This window comes from Maylandia zebra, linkage group LG10, assembly GCF_041146795.1.
Source record: "Maylandia zebra isolate NMK-2024a linkage group LG10, Mzebra_GT3a, whole genome shotgun sequence".
Lineage (NCBI taxonomy): Eukaryota > Metazoa > Chordata > Actinopteri > Cichliformes > Cichlidae > Maylandia > Maylandia zebra.
Genome location: NC_135176.1, coordinates 23,627,774 through 23,644,234, shown reverse-complemented (window position 1 = coordinate 23,644,234; position 16,461 = coordinate 23,627,774). Strand labels below are relative to the sequence as shown.

Below are 16,461 nucleotides of genomic sequence, written 5' to 3'. Positions count from 1 at the left end.
GAAATTACAAAATAAATGAAAAAACAAAGAAAAAAAAGCTTATACATTGTCAAACTCACCAAAATTTAAACTATAAAAATAGTAGAAACACAAAGTTTTCTCGCTTTGTTCCACATTTTTCCATTAAATTCAGGGATTGATTGCCTGTTTGAGTTTTATGCAGGTAAAGATGAACATGTGATGACATAGTTAAGGTTTTTAAACGAAATATAGATGTTGCATTAAGCAACAGTAAGCAACCAACAGCAAACTCTGCTAATATGTATTTTTTCTAAGGCACAGCCCATATTATTTCTGTATTTTTGTTGGAAAAGTTTAAAAACTATTTACAATCTCAGTGCATGCAAGCAAAATGATTCACTTCTGGCTACCTTACCCAGAATAAGGGCATGTCCCAGATATCTGCGCTGGAGTAAAACTATTAGTTTTATACATGTATACTGATGATAGTACAGAGATGTACTGGGCCATATTTCACAAAGCAGGTGTAATGTAAACTCTGAGTTTGTTAACCTTGAAATTAGGGAACCTCTGGGTTTCTGGATTAATCAGTCGCCAGTGTAAGAACAGAGACTGTGATTACATCACAGATTTATTATCAGCTCAGAATCAAATCAATAGGCTGCATCTTTCTAACTCTGTAACTCTGTGGACAGAGCAGCTAAGTTGTAAGCCAATTCCCTAGCACTGAAACATGTAGTGTCAATCACTGTTTAAATAAAGCTTATATATATGAAGCTTTAGACACATAACATACTAATCAACTACCAACCACTCGTCATGTTGGAATGATTGACACTGATGGAAAAATGTCTGTCACAGTTGGCGATTGGAGATTATGTGAACATTTGAGGGAATATTTGTCTGAAATGACTAAAACTGGACTAAATGTAGTTTAAAGTGGTTTTTAAAAGCAGGCTGCAGACAGTTTGATTGTATTCTGACTGGATTTCATGTTGAAATATGCTGGCATGTTGTAATACACTTATTAAATCAAGCAACATTTTAAAAGGTCCGATGTCTGAAAATTCAAAGTGAAAACCTCAGCATATTTTCCACTGAAAATCCCCGAAATGAGTCTTGCTGGGTTTAAATAATATGGCAGGCCAACAGAAAACACATCTTTCGATATTTCTCTTTGGTTTCTATTGATACACATTCATGTTCATTAGTCAACTGTATTAAAATGGAGGCTCTTCTCTCTTTTGTTGTCATGGTGAGTCGTGTTATCGGAGCTCCATTAATAATGGCTTTCTTTCTCTACTCACGGATGAGTTTAAGTCAGGGTCAACATACTTAGAATTGATTGAAACAACTCTGTTGAGTCTTTCTGTTTATAGCTAGGCTCTGAGTTTGTTCAGAGTGTGTTCTGTAATAGGTCCATGGTCTGATTCAACTCCATAAACAGGCTTAGGTCTTGGAACAATACACCTCACCTAATATGATCTAAGATGTATTCTACATGCAGGTCAAAAAAGAAAACAGAAATCATAAAACACAAAATGTAAAACACTGACCCTTTCAGCTATCAGAACTTAGTGACTCTGATATTCAGATTTATCTTTCTTAATCCTTTCTTAATTTAGCAACTGGTGAAAGAAAAAATGTTTTCTTTTTTTTTTTATTTATATGCATGCATGTTTGCAGTACCTATCCATCCTAAATTATGAATTTTGTCACGGAAACTCAACACAAACTCCATTTGCCTTACTCACACGTGCACATTGGATGCCTGTGTTGAATGTAGTGCGTTGTCCTCCTGTAGACTAGTCCACAAATTTAAGAAGGCTCACTAAGGGTATTGTCTTCACTTCACTTCACTTCATTTTAAGCATATGTTGTATTGGAGAAAATGATGTTTAAATATACTGCTTTATCCGTATCATTACCTGCTCAGTCTTAGGGAGTTTGGGGGCCTTGATACATGAATTTGGGTCCAGTTTAAATCAGATTTTCCAGCAGATGTTGTGCCTGAGTATCACATTTCAGTTCTAATGTTGCTTTAGTTTTTACCTCTCAGGAAGAAAAGGCTGATGGGATATTGTCGTCACCCCAGCATGCAGGCTTGGCATAGACACCCAAGTTTGTTCAGGCCATAACTTGAGAAAGAAGCACCCTAGGATTTTCAAACTGATATCATGGGTGCAAGTTCAGGTGTTAATGGCCTCCAACTCAAGGTCAGAGGTCAGGTTTTCTAAAAATCTTGTGAATGCAATAAATCAAGAACAAGGTGACGTAGGGTTTTGAAATTGATACCTTAGGTGCATCTAGTATTTTTTTATTATTATTATTATGTTTTGGTACTTCATTACCTTTTTTTATGTACAGTGGTCCATCGCTATAACGTGGTTCTCTCGGCCCCGCTGTTTCGCAGATCTATTTTGGTGCAATTTTGCTCTTCCTCTTACAGCGCACATTGTGTTGTGCGTCCTGATTGGCTGTAGACCACTGTCAATCAATCTCATGCCGTGTCTCCTGCACGAATGCATTCAGCTTGTCAAATTTACATAAATCTTCTATCGCTAGCAGTGTGACTCTGAAGTGCTGTACGGTATGTTTGTAAGTTTTTTCCCCAACAAACACAATAATGTCGACGAAACAGGTGCCTTTGGTTTCTATAATACTGGACTTATTTTTCTACAAAGGTTTGAACTTTGAGAGTGTTTAAACAAGAGAACAGTGTGAAAATGTTCTAGCCTGTCTGAGAAAAGTGTATGAAGTGTGTAGCGAGGGGTTTTACAGCCTTAAAGCATCTATAATAATTGTAAAAATTAAAGCTGGCTACTTCGCAGATTTCACCTATCGCGGGTTATTTTTAGAACGTAACTACCGCAATAAACAATAGAACAATGTATAGACTTATTTTGTGTGCATCACTGTATGTATCGTTTGTACTGAGTGATCTTGGGCAAAAGAGATTTAAAGTCTCTAGAGTGCTGTGTGGGTTTTTTTCTGGTTAAATTACAGTCAAATTAAAAAACAAAAGTAATTCTGGGGTCTTATAATGTGAAACCGTGGCTCTGATCCTGATCTGATAAATTAATTCAGCTCTGCCTTTTAACAAGTCCCTGTTAGTCGATGTGCAAAAGTGACCATAGTAACACCTCATGCCAAATGGTCTGTCAACACAGGGGGGACCTGTCTGATCAAGCAGCTTCACAAGTTGCTGAAGGTGTTGTGAATGAGGAACAGCATTGCTTTTCAAAGCAAGAGTGCTGAAAAGTGGGGTCTGCCTGTGAACATAAAACCAAAGTTGCAATGTGTGACTGTCATCTAAAGCTCATTAAAGGTGTCTATTTCCTTTAACTCTTCAGAAGCCAACTTTCAAGTATCTAAAGACTTTAATTACAGCTTAAAACATTTAAAAAAAATTCATTAATGACTCATTTCCATTGGAAAATGACATTAAAGCAATCATTATGATTTGTAATTATTATTATACACCAATTTTTCCCCTTGCACACAAAGGCAGAGGTTTTTCTGTCTCTTCTTGGTCTCTTGACTGTAATCTCAGCAGGTTGAGTAAGGATGGGCTCAGAATTAATTTCACGGTGTCACGATTAATTTCACAACTAGTCCGTCTTTCATAGGTCTTTTTTTTTACCATGGTGTTTCTGACAGACATTAAAAGTGATGACTAATATATCAGCCGCAATGTTAAAAGTTTAGATTGACCTCATATGATGATGTTTTGACAGAAACATCTAAACACAGCCGCCGATGGATTGACGGTGCATTTTCTATTTGATTTGGTTTGCAAACAGCAAGGTAACTGCCTTGCTTTAGGGCTTCGAAGGTTATCTTTTCACCGCTGCCATATTGCTTTCTGACAGGATGGATTGAAGGTATTCATTCCAAAACGAGATAAAAACAGTGCTATCTAAAATTCACCAACCTATACCTCATGTAGTCCTCAAACAGAGATTTAAGTACACAAACACAGCATACTAGTGCAACCAGTTTTCTTATTTTCCCCTCTTCCTCAGTACGCAGTTAGTTCTTATAGCAAGAATTTGTCTGTGGAATTAAACTGATTACAAACTTGGAGTTAACAGCCTCAATATGCAGTTATGCTGAAAAGAAAGAACATCCTAATCCATTTTATGGTTTTATCTATTAGGACATATCACGTCATCTGGTCTTTATTAAATTTCAAATTATTTAAAACCAAACTCTAGTGGACAACAACTCGTGACAAATAACAAAAACTGCCAAAATGAAGAAATAGAGTCTGAAAAACTAATACACACCGTGATTTAGGAGCTTGTGGAGACGCCTTTGGCAGCAACAAGTTGCAGCAATTGTTTTTCGTATGATTTTATCAGTACCTCGCATTGATTTGGAGGAAAATTTGCACACTTTTGTTGTGCACAGCTCTCTTAAGGCTACAGGACGTCAGCCAGGTTAAGGTTTGGACTTTGGCTCGGCACTTGCATCACCTTGATCATTTTTTGTTTTTAGCTGCTCTATTTTAGATTTGCTGCTGTGTTTGAGGACCAGATCTTTGATATTATATCTTGATAAGGAAATCTACGAGTGTGTGTTAAGTCAGTTACTAGACTACAGTTTATTGCTTGTATAAACTGTAGCTGTTCTGCACATAATTCATATTAATTACATTTCATAAATGAACATGGAGACTTTTTAACTCTACCTTTAAATAATGTATTGATGGTTGCGTCTGTCTTAAGAGTGAGCATTCATTGCATAAACACACAGCAAGCTACACAGGTCTTGCTTCCAATGCACTGTATTAAATTCAGTGTGAGCAGTGGTCTACTTGAAATTCACTGTACCACCTGAAATCACCCCTCCAAGCCATGTCAGATCAATGCATTTCATCCCTCATCTGTCCACATGGCACTCAAAGCCTGTTCTGCCACCCAAATTACTGATCTGCTGAATTATAACTTTGTTGGACCTGGCAGTGTACTGTACCCAAGGCATTCTGAAATATCACTGACAGACCGAGCTGTCAGCATGGATATATCTATCATCTGGAGAGCTATGTGAAACAGACAGCTAATATCCCGGGGTCTTTTACAACAGGGTTTGTCACAGTCGGATTCCAGACAAGCAAGTTCCCCAAGAAACATTTCAAAGTCTCTTAGCCATCTCGTTGAAGTCTGTTTGGACAATGAAATATTGTTCCTGGTGGATGTCAAAATGGCGATTTGTTGTGATGCTGGCCTCACCACTGTTATTCAGTCAGGAATTTAGGAGTGTTCTAGTCTTTTTCTTCATGTAGGTCTATGTGTTATGATGCTGCATGTTATGATAGATTGAATACATGGAGAGGAAGCTGAAGTTAGGAAACTTTAATCATTTTTTTTCTCTACAAGCATTCGGATAGCTGTGATAGCAAAATGTCAGGTGTGTAAAAATATGTCATCACACTAAGTTTAGTTTATTCTTAATCAGTTCCTCAACATTTTTTTTGGATCTAAAAGAAGCTCCATGGCAGGCAGATACTTTCAAGTTTGTAATGCTTCACTAATTTTAGCAGCTGCAATAAATAAATGACACTACTGTCAAAGTCGGGCAGTAACGCGCTGAATAACAATTACACTAGAAACCACTGTTAGATGCCACAGAACATGAAAGAGAATATCCATAAATCTATTGTTCGCTAATATTGGTAGAAAAAGTAAATGAATTGCAATGGTGTCTAAATAAATGTTGCTTTTACATAGGTCAGGAAGTCTAATGGACTCAAATTATTCCTTATATTTAACTATATTAACTACCTTATATTTAGCAATGTTTAACAATTAAAATATGCTAATTAGTCTGTAATATTATGTGATTGCATTTGGTCTTTAGCGTCATCAGGGATTCCAGTAATAGTATTTTTTGTGTGTTTTCGCATCAGTGTATCCTCAGTGTGATACCCTTTCTATAACTATTTCAGTGCTGCAAAGTCATGTAACAGGATCAGTTGATAAAATCGTGTGTGTGTGTGTGTTACACATGAGATGATTAGCTGATTGTTGCTCTCAGTTGGCTCCACTGAGATTTTTGTCAGGTATCTGTGTTACTTACATTTATTGAATTGTTTCCTGAGCCAGTATTGACGTGGGATCACGTATCATGTCAGTTGTGACTCAAATGAATTGCAGATACACATAATATCTTTTGGCAGCAGGCATACATGCATCAACTTTAAACCGATACAAAAACTGGAAAACAAATGATGAGGTGGTGTGGTGCAATACAGGCCACACAATATATTTAATGGTTTAAAATACATGTTTCGTGTTATAACATATCCCATGACCCAGACTACATTTAAGACAGTACAAAGTATATGATGAAGCTTTTGGATTCAAAGTCTTACTGGGACCATGTAGATTTGGTGCCTGGCCACACATCTTGGCGACAGATACTATTTATAGCGCCAGCGGGAACAGAGAAGAATAATTCTTAATTTGCCGTAAAGGTGAATTGAATTGGACGGCCATTTCAATGAACATAAATTTCCCTTAATGAGAAGAATGATATTTGGCTGGCTGCGTGTCCTCTGATATGTGGCCTTTCTTCATACTGCATATCCTTCACAGCCGGACAGCTGTTTATCCTCCTCGGTCCACTTGTAATGAGATGAATGCTTAGAAATGTGTTCAGCTTGGCTATAGTTCCAATTCATCAGCACTCATTCAGATTTGTGATTTTTCTTGTTATTTCTCCATCTTCCCCTTTTTCTCAATCCTTTCTTCTTACTGTTGTCTCTTTCTCTGCCAACCGCAAATTATTTTCCTTCATGCTCTCATTTGAACAGAGGTTGTCCAGCTGAGCCTGGCCGAGGACCAGCGAATCAGCGTCTCCACAGTAACAGTGGGCCTAAGTGCAGTCCTCACCTGCGCCATCCAGGGGACGCTGCGCCCACCAGTCATCTGGAAGAGGAATGGCATCATCTTAAACTTCTTGGACCTGGAGGACATCAATGTGAGTTCATGTCTTTTTCCTTGGTTGATGTAATTATTTGTGGTTGTTGGTGCGCAACTGCAAACTACACAACTACAAAGTCAAGTTGCTGGTTCTTTATGGCTATAAGCAGTTAAAAACTGAGGTTGTTTGATTTTTATTGGCGGATAAGGTTTTGTACATAAACTGCTTGTGTAAGTCAGGTATTATATATGGAAGCCGTTTCCACCACTAAAAAAAAAAGAATCCATAAGTCAAAATTTTGAGTTGTTTTCTTGAAATTTTGATTTATTAACTCGAAATTTCGAGTTAGCGCTGCCAATCAGTAATCTATGTGAATGACGTCATTTCCTTGTTACCCGGAAGCTGCAGCCCTCAGCTACAAATGCTACAGCTAAGCTACCAGTATTATAGCCAATCATGAATGCACAGATTGCTGAGTATTTTCAGCGTTGCTTCACAAATGATGAAATCCTTGTGTCATTAGCTGAATCACATGGAGTTGCTATCAGCAAACGTACTCTCAAAAGTGCCAATTTGTTACAATCTGGTTTTGAGTGCGCATTCCTTTGTGCCATATCCTTCCGGGTAACAAGAAAATGACGTTATTCACGTAGATTACTGATTGGCAGCGCTAACTCAAAATTTTGAGAAAATAACTTGAAATTTTGAGTTATGGATACTTTTTTGTTTCTTTTTTAGTGGTGGAAACGGGCTTCCATAATTATAAGCTGTTGTAGTAGAAGCAAGCAAAAATTTACCACCTACTTTTCATCTGCTTTGTTTCTTCTGACCATAGATACAAATATTTGATTCTTCAACTGCCAGTTAATTAAATGTCTTTACCATCTATAGTTGCCAACTTTCTGTTTGCTGTGTATCTACTGTTGAAAATGAGGTTGAGAGTTCTATGAGCGATCTTTGTAAATATAAAAACATATTAGTAAAACTGTGCTGGTTAAAATTCCCAGGCACTCATGAGGAAACTCTCTACAATTACATAAGTCCTGTAGTTACTTTATAAAACATATTTATCAGTCTTGACATCGACTTAAATAGAATGCACACGCACAACCTTAAAGCATGTGAGCGTGTTTGTCTGCCAAAGGTTCTTCTGAGTGGACCGCCTAATTAATATTTGGTAAACTTCAGCAGCATGGGGGCACAGTCGGGGGGCTCTTCACATGGATTGAAACCAGAAAGTCTATTAACACTTTTTAAAATTAGAAAATCACATCGCTGCTGTAAAAGCGTTAAGAGTTCTGGGAGTTTTTCAGTTAGTCTCTAATCACTAGCATATTGTTTTCTTTTTGTATTCACACACTGCTTGTGATACTTATAAAATGCTCATCGGGGATCTGAAATGATGGAAGGTGTGCAGAGAATCCCGTGCTCTTCATTTAACGGAACCTCTTATCACGCGACCCCACCTAATAATCCACCAGCATCTGAGAAACCAAAACAGGGCAGGACGGGGACAAAAATCAAGGAGAGGAATTAAATAAAGAAAACAACGATTCCCTCGCACCCTCCATGAAATGGTGCAATTATACCTCGCTCAGTGCTTAATGAACTATGTCGCCATGCTCCTGTTTAGACACATCTGCACAGGTGACAGCGCAGTGTCGGCCTTGCTTTATCCACAACCGGATCACAATTCACTAATTGCATGTTAATGAGCAGCCTTGTTGGTCCGCTGTGATGATGAGCGGATAAACAATGTCAAGTGTTGAGGTGGAGACTGGAGGAGAGGTGATGGCAACAGAGGTCCCTTGGGGTTTTTGACCGGGCATAATGAATTTTCACAGAGCACAGTGATCTAAATGGTGGGAGAGGAAGCTTGAGTTTGTTTGGCTTCCTTTTTAGTCACTCAAATCAAACTTGAAGCTTAAAAACTGAATCCCAGAATTAATGAAAGGGATAACCTCTGCGTGTGGAGCTTCTTAATATTTTGTGTTATTCTGCACACACTGGATGTCGGTGCCAGAAAGAACAAGAGAAATTGCATACTTAATGCAACGTGCCAAGTTTTTGTGGCCAACTGGTCAATTAAGCTAGTTTGGACAGCCATCTCTGGAGATTAAGTGACTTCCTGGCTAAACGAAAGATAAAGAAGCCATTAAGTAATGAAAATGTAGGCATCCAAATAAATTAGTTCATAAAGGGCTAAAGGTAAATATTCAAGTTTATGCTAGGATTTTGTATCTCATTGATGCAGGGTATATTTCATCTCAACATGTGCACATGTTCTTGCAATTTATACAGGACTATAATAGAAATCTATGTATTTAATATCCATATGCAGGGCAGCTTTGAATAGATTTTCCAAGGCAAACTTCCCTTTAAACCTCATATGTAAGAACAGTTAAATTGCATCAAAAAAGGGCAGGGTGTTAGAAACAAACACAGATCTATTGTCTTTTTGAGACTTTTTATTTTTATTGTGTAGCATTTTGTACAAGTTGATTTGGACCACAGTGGTTCTGTGAGGTGACCAGTGACAGGAGGGACGGGACATTACTCTCCTGTCGAAGTCCTTTCAGCACACCTTTCTCTCCTGTTGAGCTGCGCAGAATGGAAACAGGATTGTTTTCAGAAGTTTTATTTGATAGTTTTTGAAGTAGTCCTGCTCTCTGGCATATATAACCTCATTGAAACCAGAAAGCTGAGCCTCTATCACAGTCAGTCTATTCTTCTTCTTTTTTTTTTAGCTTTGCCCATATTTTTCTCTTTCCGTTGAGCTTCTTTCTCAGTGCTTTCACCAGCGATCACAAAAAAGGCATTTCACATTTTGTGCCCCCAAAAAGTAACGCACTGTGTATATGGGTGGATTCAGTTTTCAGTTCATATGAAGTGCTGCGATAGGAAACTGATTATTGGGAAATGAAATTAGCTATATTTCATCAAAAAAAAGTTAATAGAGAGCTTCCATATGCATATGCATTGCTAACATGTATTAAACAGATATAGAAGCAGATACTTACTTCTACTACTACTATAGTACTACTCGGCTCTATTCTGTATATCAAGGTAAATTAATGATGATTATCATTAGAGAACAAACCAAAGGAGACTCTGATTTAGTTTTGCATGTGAAAGGAATAATTTCCGCGAGTGATTTAAGATCTATTAATTTGAATGTGGCCACTGACCATCTTTCTGTGTAACTCTGGGACTGCTCTTATTATTCAAGTGTGTAATTTTCCTTGAATAGTAATAAAACCCTGTAATTTTTCTCCAACACCTTTTTTTTAATTCTGTGTCCATGTGTCATCAGCACATTTCACAAACTCAAAGATTAACGGCTAATACAATTACGTTATGATGAGGTTTGCAGGCCAGGTCTCTCCCATTTATTCTTAGGCAGTAATAGCACCAGCTACCCAGAGACAATGCAGGCTTGGTCATCACCATGTAAATGTATTAGTCAAAGATGAAAAACGGGGTTTTAATTTATTTTACCTTGGACTTGAATTGTTTCCTCTAAAAGAAAATCTTATATTTAACCATTACGATGTCTGCCCAGTTGCACTACAGTCAAGTGGACCTGCAGAGCATTGCATCAACACATGTTAAGCCTTATGGTTTACATTTTAGTGCCTAAGATCACTCATCTGTGATATGACCCGTATCACAGATAAATGTGACTTACTTTGAAGTTTACAGCCAACCAAAACATAATTTCAGCTGACAAACTGAAGATAAAATCCAAGGTACCTCAACTGAGTCAGTTTTAGGAGACCGCCATCCTCAGTCCCTTGTTTTTTTTTTTACTGTACTACAGTCCTACTTTGCAGTCCGAGTGGCCCATTCAGTTTTAATTGTCCTTGCCAGTGTAGCGCTGTCTCTTCTCTTAATTGTAAATCCTGAACTTGAAAGGCTGCCTAAGTTCCTCCATCTATCTTACGGGAAAATCATTTCACATTTTTCCTGTCACAACGCCGCCCCCTTGTCAGGTCACATTAATTTCTAGAGCCCTCAAAAAAGGAAAAGAGAAAAGGAAGAGCTGCCATTTGTGGTTTCCATGTCATGACAGAGCTGCATCAGGACATCTGCTCTGCCACTTGGTGGGACAGCAAACTATTTAATGCCTTAATCCACCCTAAGCTGTGGCTGGAAACCCCCTGGTGACTGTAGCATGCTGCACCAACAACAACCCGCTCCATTCATCAACCTAATGGGCTTTATATTTTTAACCCTTGCCATTTATCAGGCTGAGGCAGTGTGATGAGGGAGAGAGGAGGATCAAATTCCCTGTTGCCTGCTTCAGCTCAACAGGGAAACCGTTGATTCATGGTCTCTCGTCCTTTTCGCATCACTCTTTTTCTCTGCTGTCTTTTCCCATCACTCCCTGCTGTTGTGTGCCTGCTTTCTCTGTTCCCTTCAAGCATCCCTATTTATTCTATCAAGATACCTTCATTTTTCCACCTCACTCCCCGTGGATGTTTTCTGCACCCCATTCTTCACCGGTATTCCCTCTCCAACACCTCCCACTCTTCTTTTTCCATCTTTAATTTTCCTCCCGCTTCTTCCTTACTTTTCACGCCCTCTCACCGCATTTGCCTTTTTGCCTCTTTTCTCACTTAATTTTACTCATCCATCTCTTCCCTCTATCTCAGGACTTTGGGGACGATGGCTCCCTGTACATCACTAAGGTGACAACCATCCACATGGGAAACTACAGTTGCCATGCCTACGGCTATGAAGACCTCTATCAGACACATGTGCTCCAGGTGAATGGTCAGTAGTAGCTCATTTCTTACTTACAGTGGTGATGTGGACAAAATTCTGGGAAAAAAATTGATGGCATTTAGTGTTTGGATATCATCAGGAAGTTGTCTTGCTGGTCTCACATCAATTTAGTAGCATAACAATGATTCCAAAAGTACAGCAAAGGTTGTAATGAACTGAAAAAACTTTGTGTGTTGCATCATTTTTTGTCTGTCTTGTTAGTCTGTTTATCTGGAGCTAGGGCTCACCATCGAATAATGTTCCCAATAACTAATCATTCTGTTCAGGAAGCTATTTAATGAAGATTTATCTATTCCAGTGTTTGTCTAGCAAACGTCAAACAAATAAAAGTGTTTGCCTGACGAAGAACAAAAAGCAAAAGATATCAAATTTAATTTCATATATGACAAAAAAAGGCAAAACGCAAAGATGAAGTGTCTTTTAAGTAGCATGGTTCATACAAGAGCTTCGGGAGACAAGGGCACACGGAGCATTGCATCAAAGTAACTCTTGCCAAAGAGCAAAACATAATTTCATATTAGGCTGCAAATGAAATGTGAGTGCATGCAGCCTATTCAGCTGATTCTGTGCAGTGGATAAAAGCTACTTACGTTGGTATTCATTTAGAAACCAGCAGAAACACAGAACACCAGTGAAGTTATCAAAGCGCTGCCTCACTCATTATAATTACCAAAATTAGAGTATTCGTCTCTGCTACTGTTATACTTTACTCAACATCTCTCGAAAGAAAAACCTATGAGAAAGTTTAAAGCTCCACACCTGTAGCACAACAAAGGTGACCCCCTTAAACTGTGCTTTTGTTTTTGAATCTGAATGTATTCAGCCTCAAACGCGGAATACAAATGATTAAACTAAGCCTCTTCCGATGGAGGGATCACAATGGGTCCTTTTTTTGTCTTGTTTTTGTTTTGGTATTTTTTGTGGAATCGTCGGAAAAAAGGAGGGAGGGGGAGTGATGTGAAGGGAGTCATGGAGACAGACAGGGGGACTGAAGGGCGAGTGATCAGGAAAGAGCAATTACCAAATGTTTGTGTTAGGGATTCAAGGTATTTCAAATAAGATATGACAAGGTGAGATAAGGTGCATTGGAAATGAGCCAAGTGCCACATTATACTAAGTGGGCGGTTTGTATCCTGTTGTGCTTTCTTTTCTTTGGTGAGAGGAATGATGATATTGCAGCTTTAGTATTGGTGAAGTAGCCGTGGCCGTACCCTGTAGTATGACAGTATAAGAGAAGTATATATGAAATCTTTGACATTAATAATGTCAAAAAGTTAAAAACATTAGTAATGTTGAAAGAAGAGAAAGGGTTGGTTTAGTTAAGTGCTGTTTTGGTAATGAAACAGAACAGTTAACGTCACATACAGACTATATTATAGATACTTTTGGCAAGAAGGAGTTCATCATATGTTTGTTTTGTAGGATGATAAGGCAGGTCATTACAATGTTGGATTTGAGGTAGACAAACAATACTGTGCAAAAGTCTCAAGAAACTCTTTTTAACCTTTATACTTTGTGAGGAAAACAACACAGAGATTCGGTGATTTATTCAAACGTCTGCAAACATACATGGAAACACAGTATATAAGGCAAAAAACAGAGTTTGGACAATTGTAAAGAGCGTGGAAGTCAATACCAAAACTTGGAGGTCTTTAGGAATTGTTCTCCAGGCTTCTTAAAAGACATTCAAAGCTCCTCTTTGGAAATTGGTTCTTTTGTGTCAATCTATGACTTGTATTGTTCCACTGTGTGTTTCCCTATCCAGGTATGCTTTTACTGCATTGCCAGTGTGTTTGGAATCACTGTCATGCTTAAAAACAGAAGCTATTGCTAATCAGATGCTTTCCAGATGCCATTGTATGGTGGATCAAAATCTGATGCAGATTTTCTATATTCGTAACTCCATTAACCTTGACAAGGTCACCAACACCACTGCCTGAAACACAGCACTGAGACCATTTCTAGGTTCTAGAGGCATGGGCGACCAGTAAAGAGATCAAGTGAAGGGCCAGATGCATCTGTCGGGTCCTTTGTGAGGTCTTTGCTAAAAAATTTTCATGTTTCTTAAGAACATGACTTTCAGATACTGATCATCTACTGAAGATGATTCTTCAATGCGTTGTGAGGACACACTACACGCCATGCCAAAATATGCCAAATATTTAGATATTTGAATTACCTTATTGGCCAAAAACACTATTTTTTTCCTGTCAGACTGCTTTGTCATTTTTCATAGATTCAACAAAAGAAATTATGTTCTTTTACAACAGGCTGCAAAATAACAAGAGTGCCTAAAGATATCATTTAAAACTGGTTCTTGGCTACATTTTCTGGATGCGTAGACACAACACTGATTCATCCCTCGAGTTACTTGCCTTTTTTGAAAGATTACAAGAACGTCTGGCTCTTTGAAAATGAAAAGAACCAAAGGGTGGCTCAAGACTTTTGCACAGCACTTTAAACACAGGAACAGGAGAGAAAAAGAGCTATAAGGGGTAACATTTAAAAAATGAGGAAAGCTGAATGGGAGAGGTGAGTAAGCTCCTGGAGGAAGGGTCTGTCAGAATTTGACAGCTGGCCCACGGTGCAAAATGTGCAAAGCACAATAATCCGAAAACAGCATCTTACCTGTTCATGTAAACTGTTACTTCATATTTCATTTTTCCTCCTCAATTTCTCCACATCTATTTACGGCTCTTTCTCCAAAGGAGGTGGTAAGTGACACATACGTCCGACATCTATTTCTTGCAGGATTCAAGCTGTAATAAAGCAGCCCCAGAGCTCTTGGATTCTTGTTATTTGTGAATATATTCCATGCTGTGGTGAGACAAATTCCTCTCTGCCCACTGTGTGTGTGGGTGTTTGTGTTATATTCCCCCAGGAGTTACGGTCTACCAATGAAACAGTGTGTAATTATGTTTTCACTTGCCGCTTTACTATTTCCATTTGTATTTTTGGTTTTGTGTATATGCGTCCAGTCCCTCCAGTGATCCTGGTCTATCCAGAGACACAGGCTCAGGAGCCCGGCGTATCTGCCAGCCTCCACTGCCACGCCGACGGCATCCCAAATCCCAAACTCCTTTGGCTGAAGAATGGCATGGATCTGCAGCCGAGATCCTCCAAACAGCTCTCTCTCATAGGTGAGTTTTGCAGTGTTTTGCTATCAGCATATTTTTTGTGTGTCACAGCTCGGTGGTAAAGTGATTTCTTCCAAGTGCACAATACGCAGCAACAACAGTGTACAATGGAAAAAGCATAAATCTTTATAAACCACCACAATGTATAAGACTAATGAAAACAAATCTTGAAACTCAAGCTGCTATTTTATTTAAGCAACTTTTTTTTATTGAAAAGCCAGTGGTTCCACTTGTCCACAGTAATAATTTCTCATACACTTTCAGTTTATTTGCATTCTGTACCACTGTGATGAAACCATGATTGAAAAGAAATTCAGCTGCCCTCTTTCACTACATCCTTTTGCTCCTCTGACAATGTAAACATACTTATTATTAGATGGTGAATGAGATGGGAGATTGAAGATAAAAAGAAATACACTGTGTGACAGAAGACGGCAACAACTTATTTGGGCAAGAAGGCTTTTTTGTTTTATGATACACTCTCAATATCAGAGAGAGGAAGCACAACTTCCCTTTTTACGGCCTAGTTCTCATTAAAGGAAAGTTTATTGGCTGTGTGTGGGTCATTACCTATGGTAATAGCCTGTTTTCAACCCTTAGACACTCAAACAAGGAGGTTCTGCAAGGTTCACCACCGTATAAACACTGCAGTAGCTGCTGTTTCAGATTTACCAACTAATATGGGCAGCAGAAAGGGGCAGCAGCCCTATTTAAAGTGATCATTTGTACTTATTCAATAAACAACATCTAGGTAAGTGAAAAGAATAGCATGGAAAAGCAAATTATGTAGCGCAGAGTTCCTTTTTTTTAATCTGGCCGTGGTTGGGGAGAAAGTGATCAAAGCACAGGAAGAGTAATTCACCATTTTATTTCCACAACGCACTTGTATTGATGGGAGTTTAATAAAGATAATATAAAGTGTTGCCCCTATCCTCATGTTTTTCATAGGTTTCTGTAAAATTTGAACAACGCACTGACAGCTGATAGTAAGAAGTATTGATTGCGAGCCACAGTTGAACTGTAAAGGAAGTACTGCAGTGCTGAAAACACTGTTAGAACACTGCCTCATATTTTCTGTCATTTAGTTTGTTGTCAAACAGGAAACGCAGGGAAATCTCAACATGTGAGATTACAGATAATTCCTCTGACCCAGAAGAGTCAGTGGATTGTTTTTTCTCTTTTTTTGGAGTGTGTGTGTGTGTGCGTGTGTGTGTGTTGGGGGGGGGGGCAATATATTTCTGTACCACCTACCTTGTTGGTCAAGGGTAGCTTACTTAAGCTGCATTAATTGAAGAATATATCTGAATTGTTTAGCAGCATTTATAAGGCTACAGAGCATCACGATGGAAGCCGATAACACATTAAGTGAGACCACTGATGAATTACTATCACTGTGTGTGTGTGTGTCTGTGCAGCCTCTCTCGTGTCATGTAACCTTTTTTAACCCTTTAAAGTCGGTCGGAGCGGGCACGCTCTGTTTTGCGTAACTATTTTTAAATCCCGGTAGCTCTGCAACCATGTAAGCTAGCGCAATAAATTTTTTGCATATGAAACCGGAGGAGTTGTACTTACATCTTATGCCATCAGCTTGTCCTAAGTCACGGTTTCCTTCCACATATACTTTTGCAAAAACTGCATAAAAAGCACT

At 38.6% G+C, this 16,461-nt stretch overlaps 1 protein-coding gene across 3 annotated transcripts in view; it reads left to right on the top strand.

The window, feature by feature from the left end:
* fstl4 (follistatin-like 4) overlaps nucleotides 1-16,461 on the top strand; it is a 225,043-nt gene that overhangs the window by 174,834 nt on the left and 33,748 nt on the right. For all 3 annotated transcript variants that reach the window (XM_004561753.4, XM_012922011.3, XM_012922010.3), the window contains 3 exons: nucleotides 6,779-6,945; nucleotides 11,544-11,664; nucleotides 14,655-14,816. In XM_004561753.4, the coding sequence (XP_004561810.1) occupies nucleotides 6,779-6,945; nucleotides 11,544-11,664; nucleotides 14,655-14,816 (450 nt within the window). The remainder of the gene's footprint in view (nucleotides 1-6,778; nucleotides 6,946-11,543; nucleotides 11,665-14,654; nucleotides 14,817-16,461) is intronic.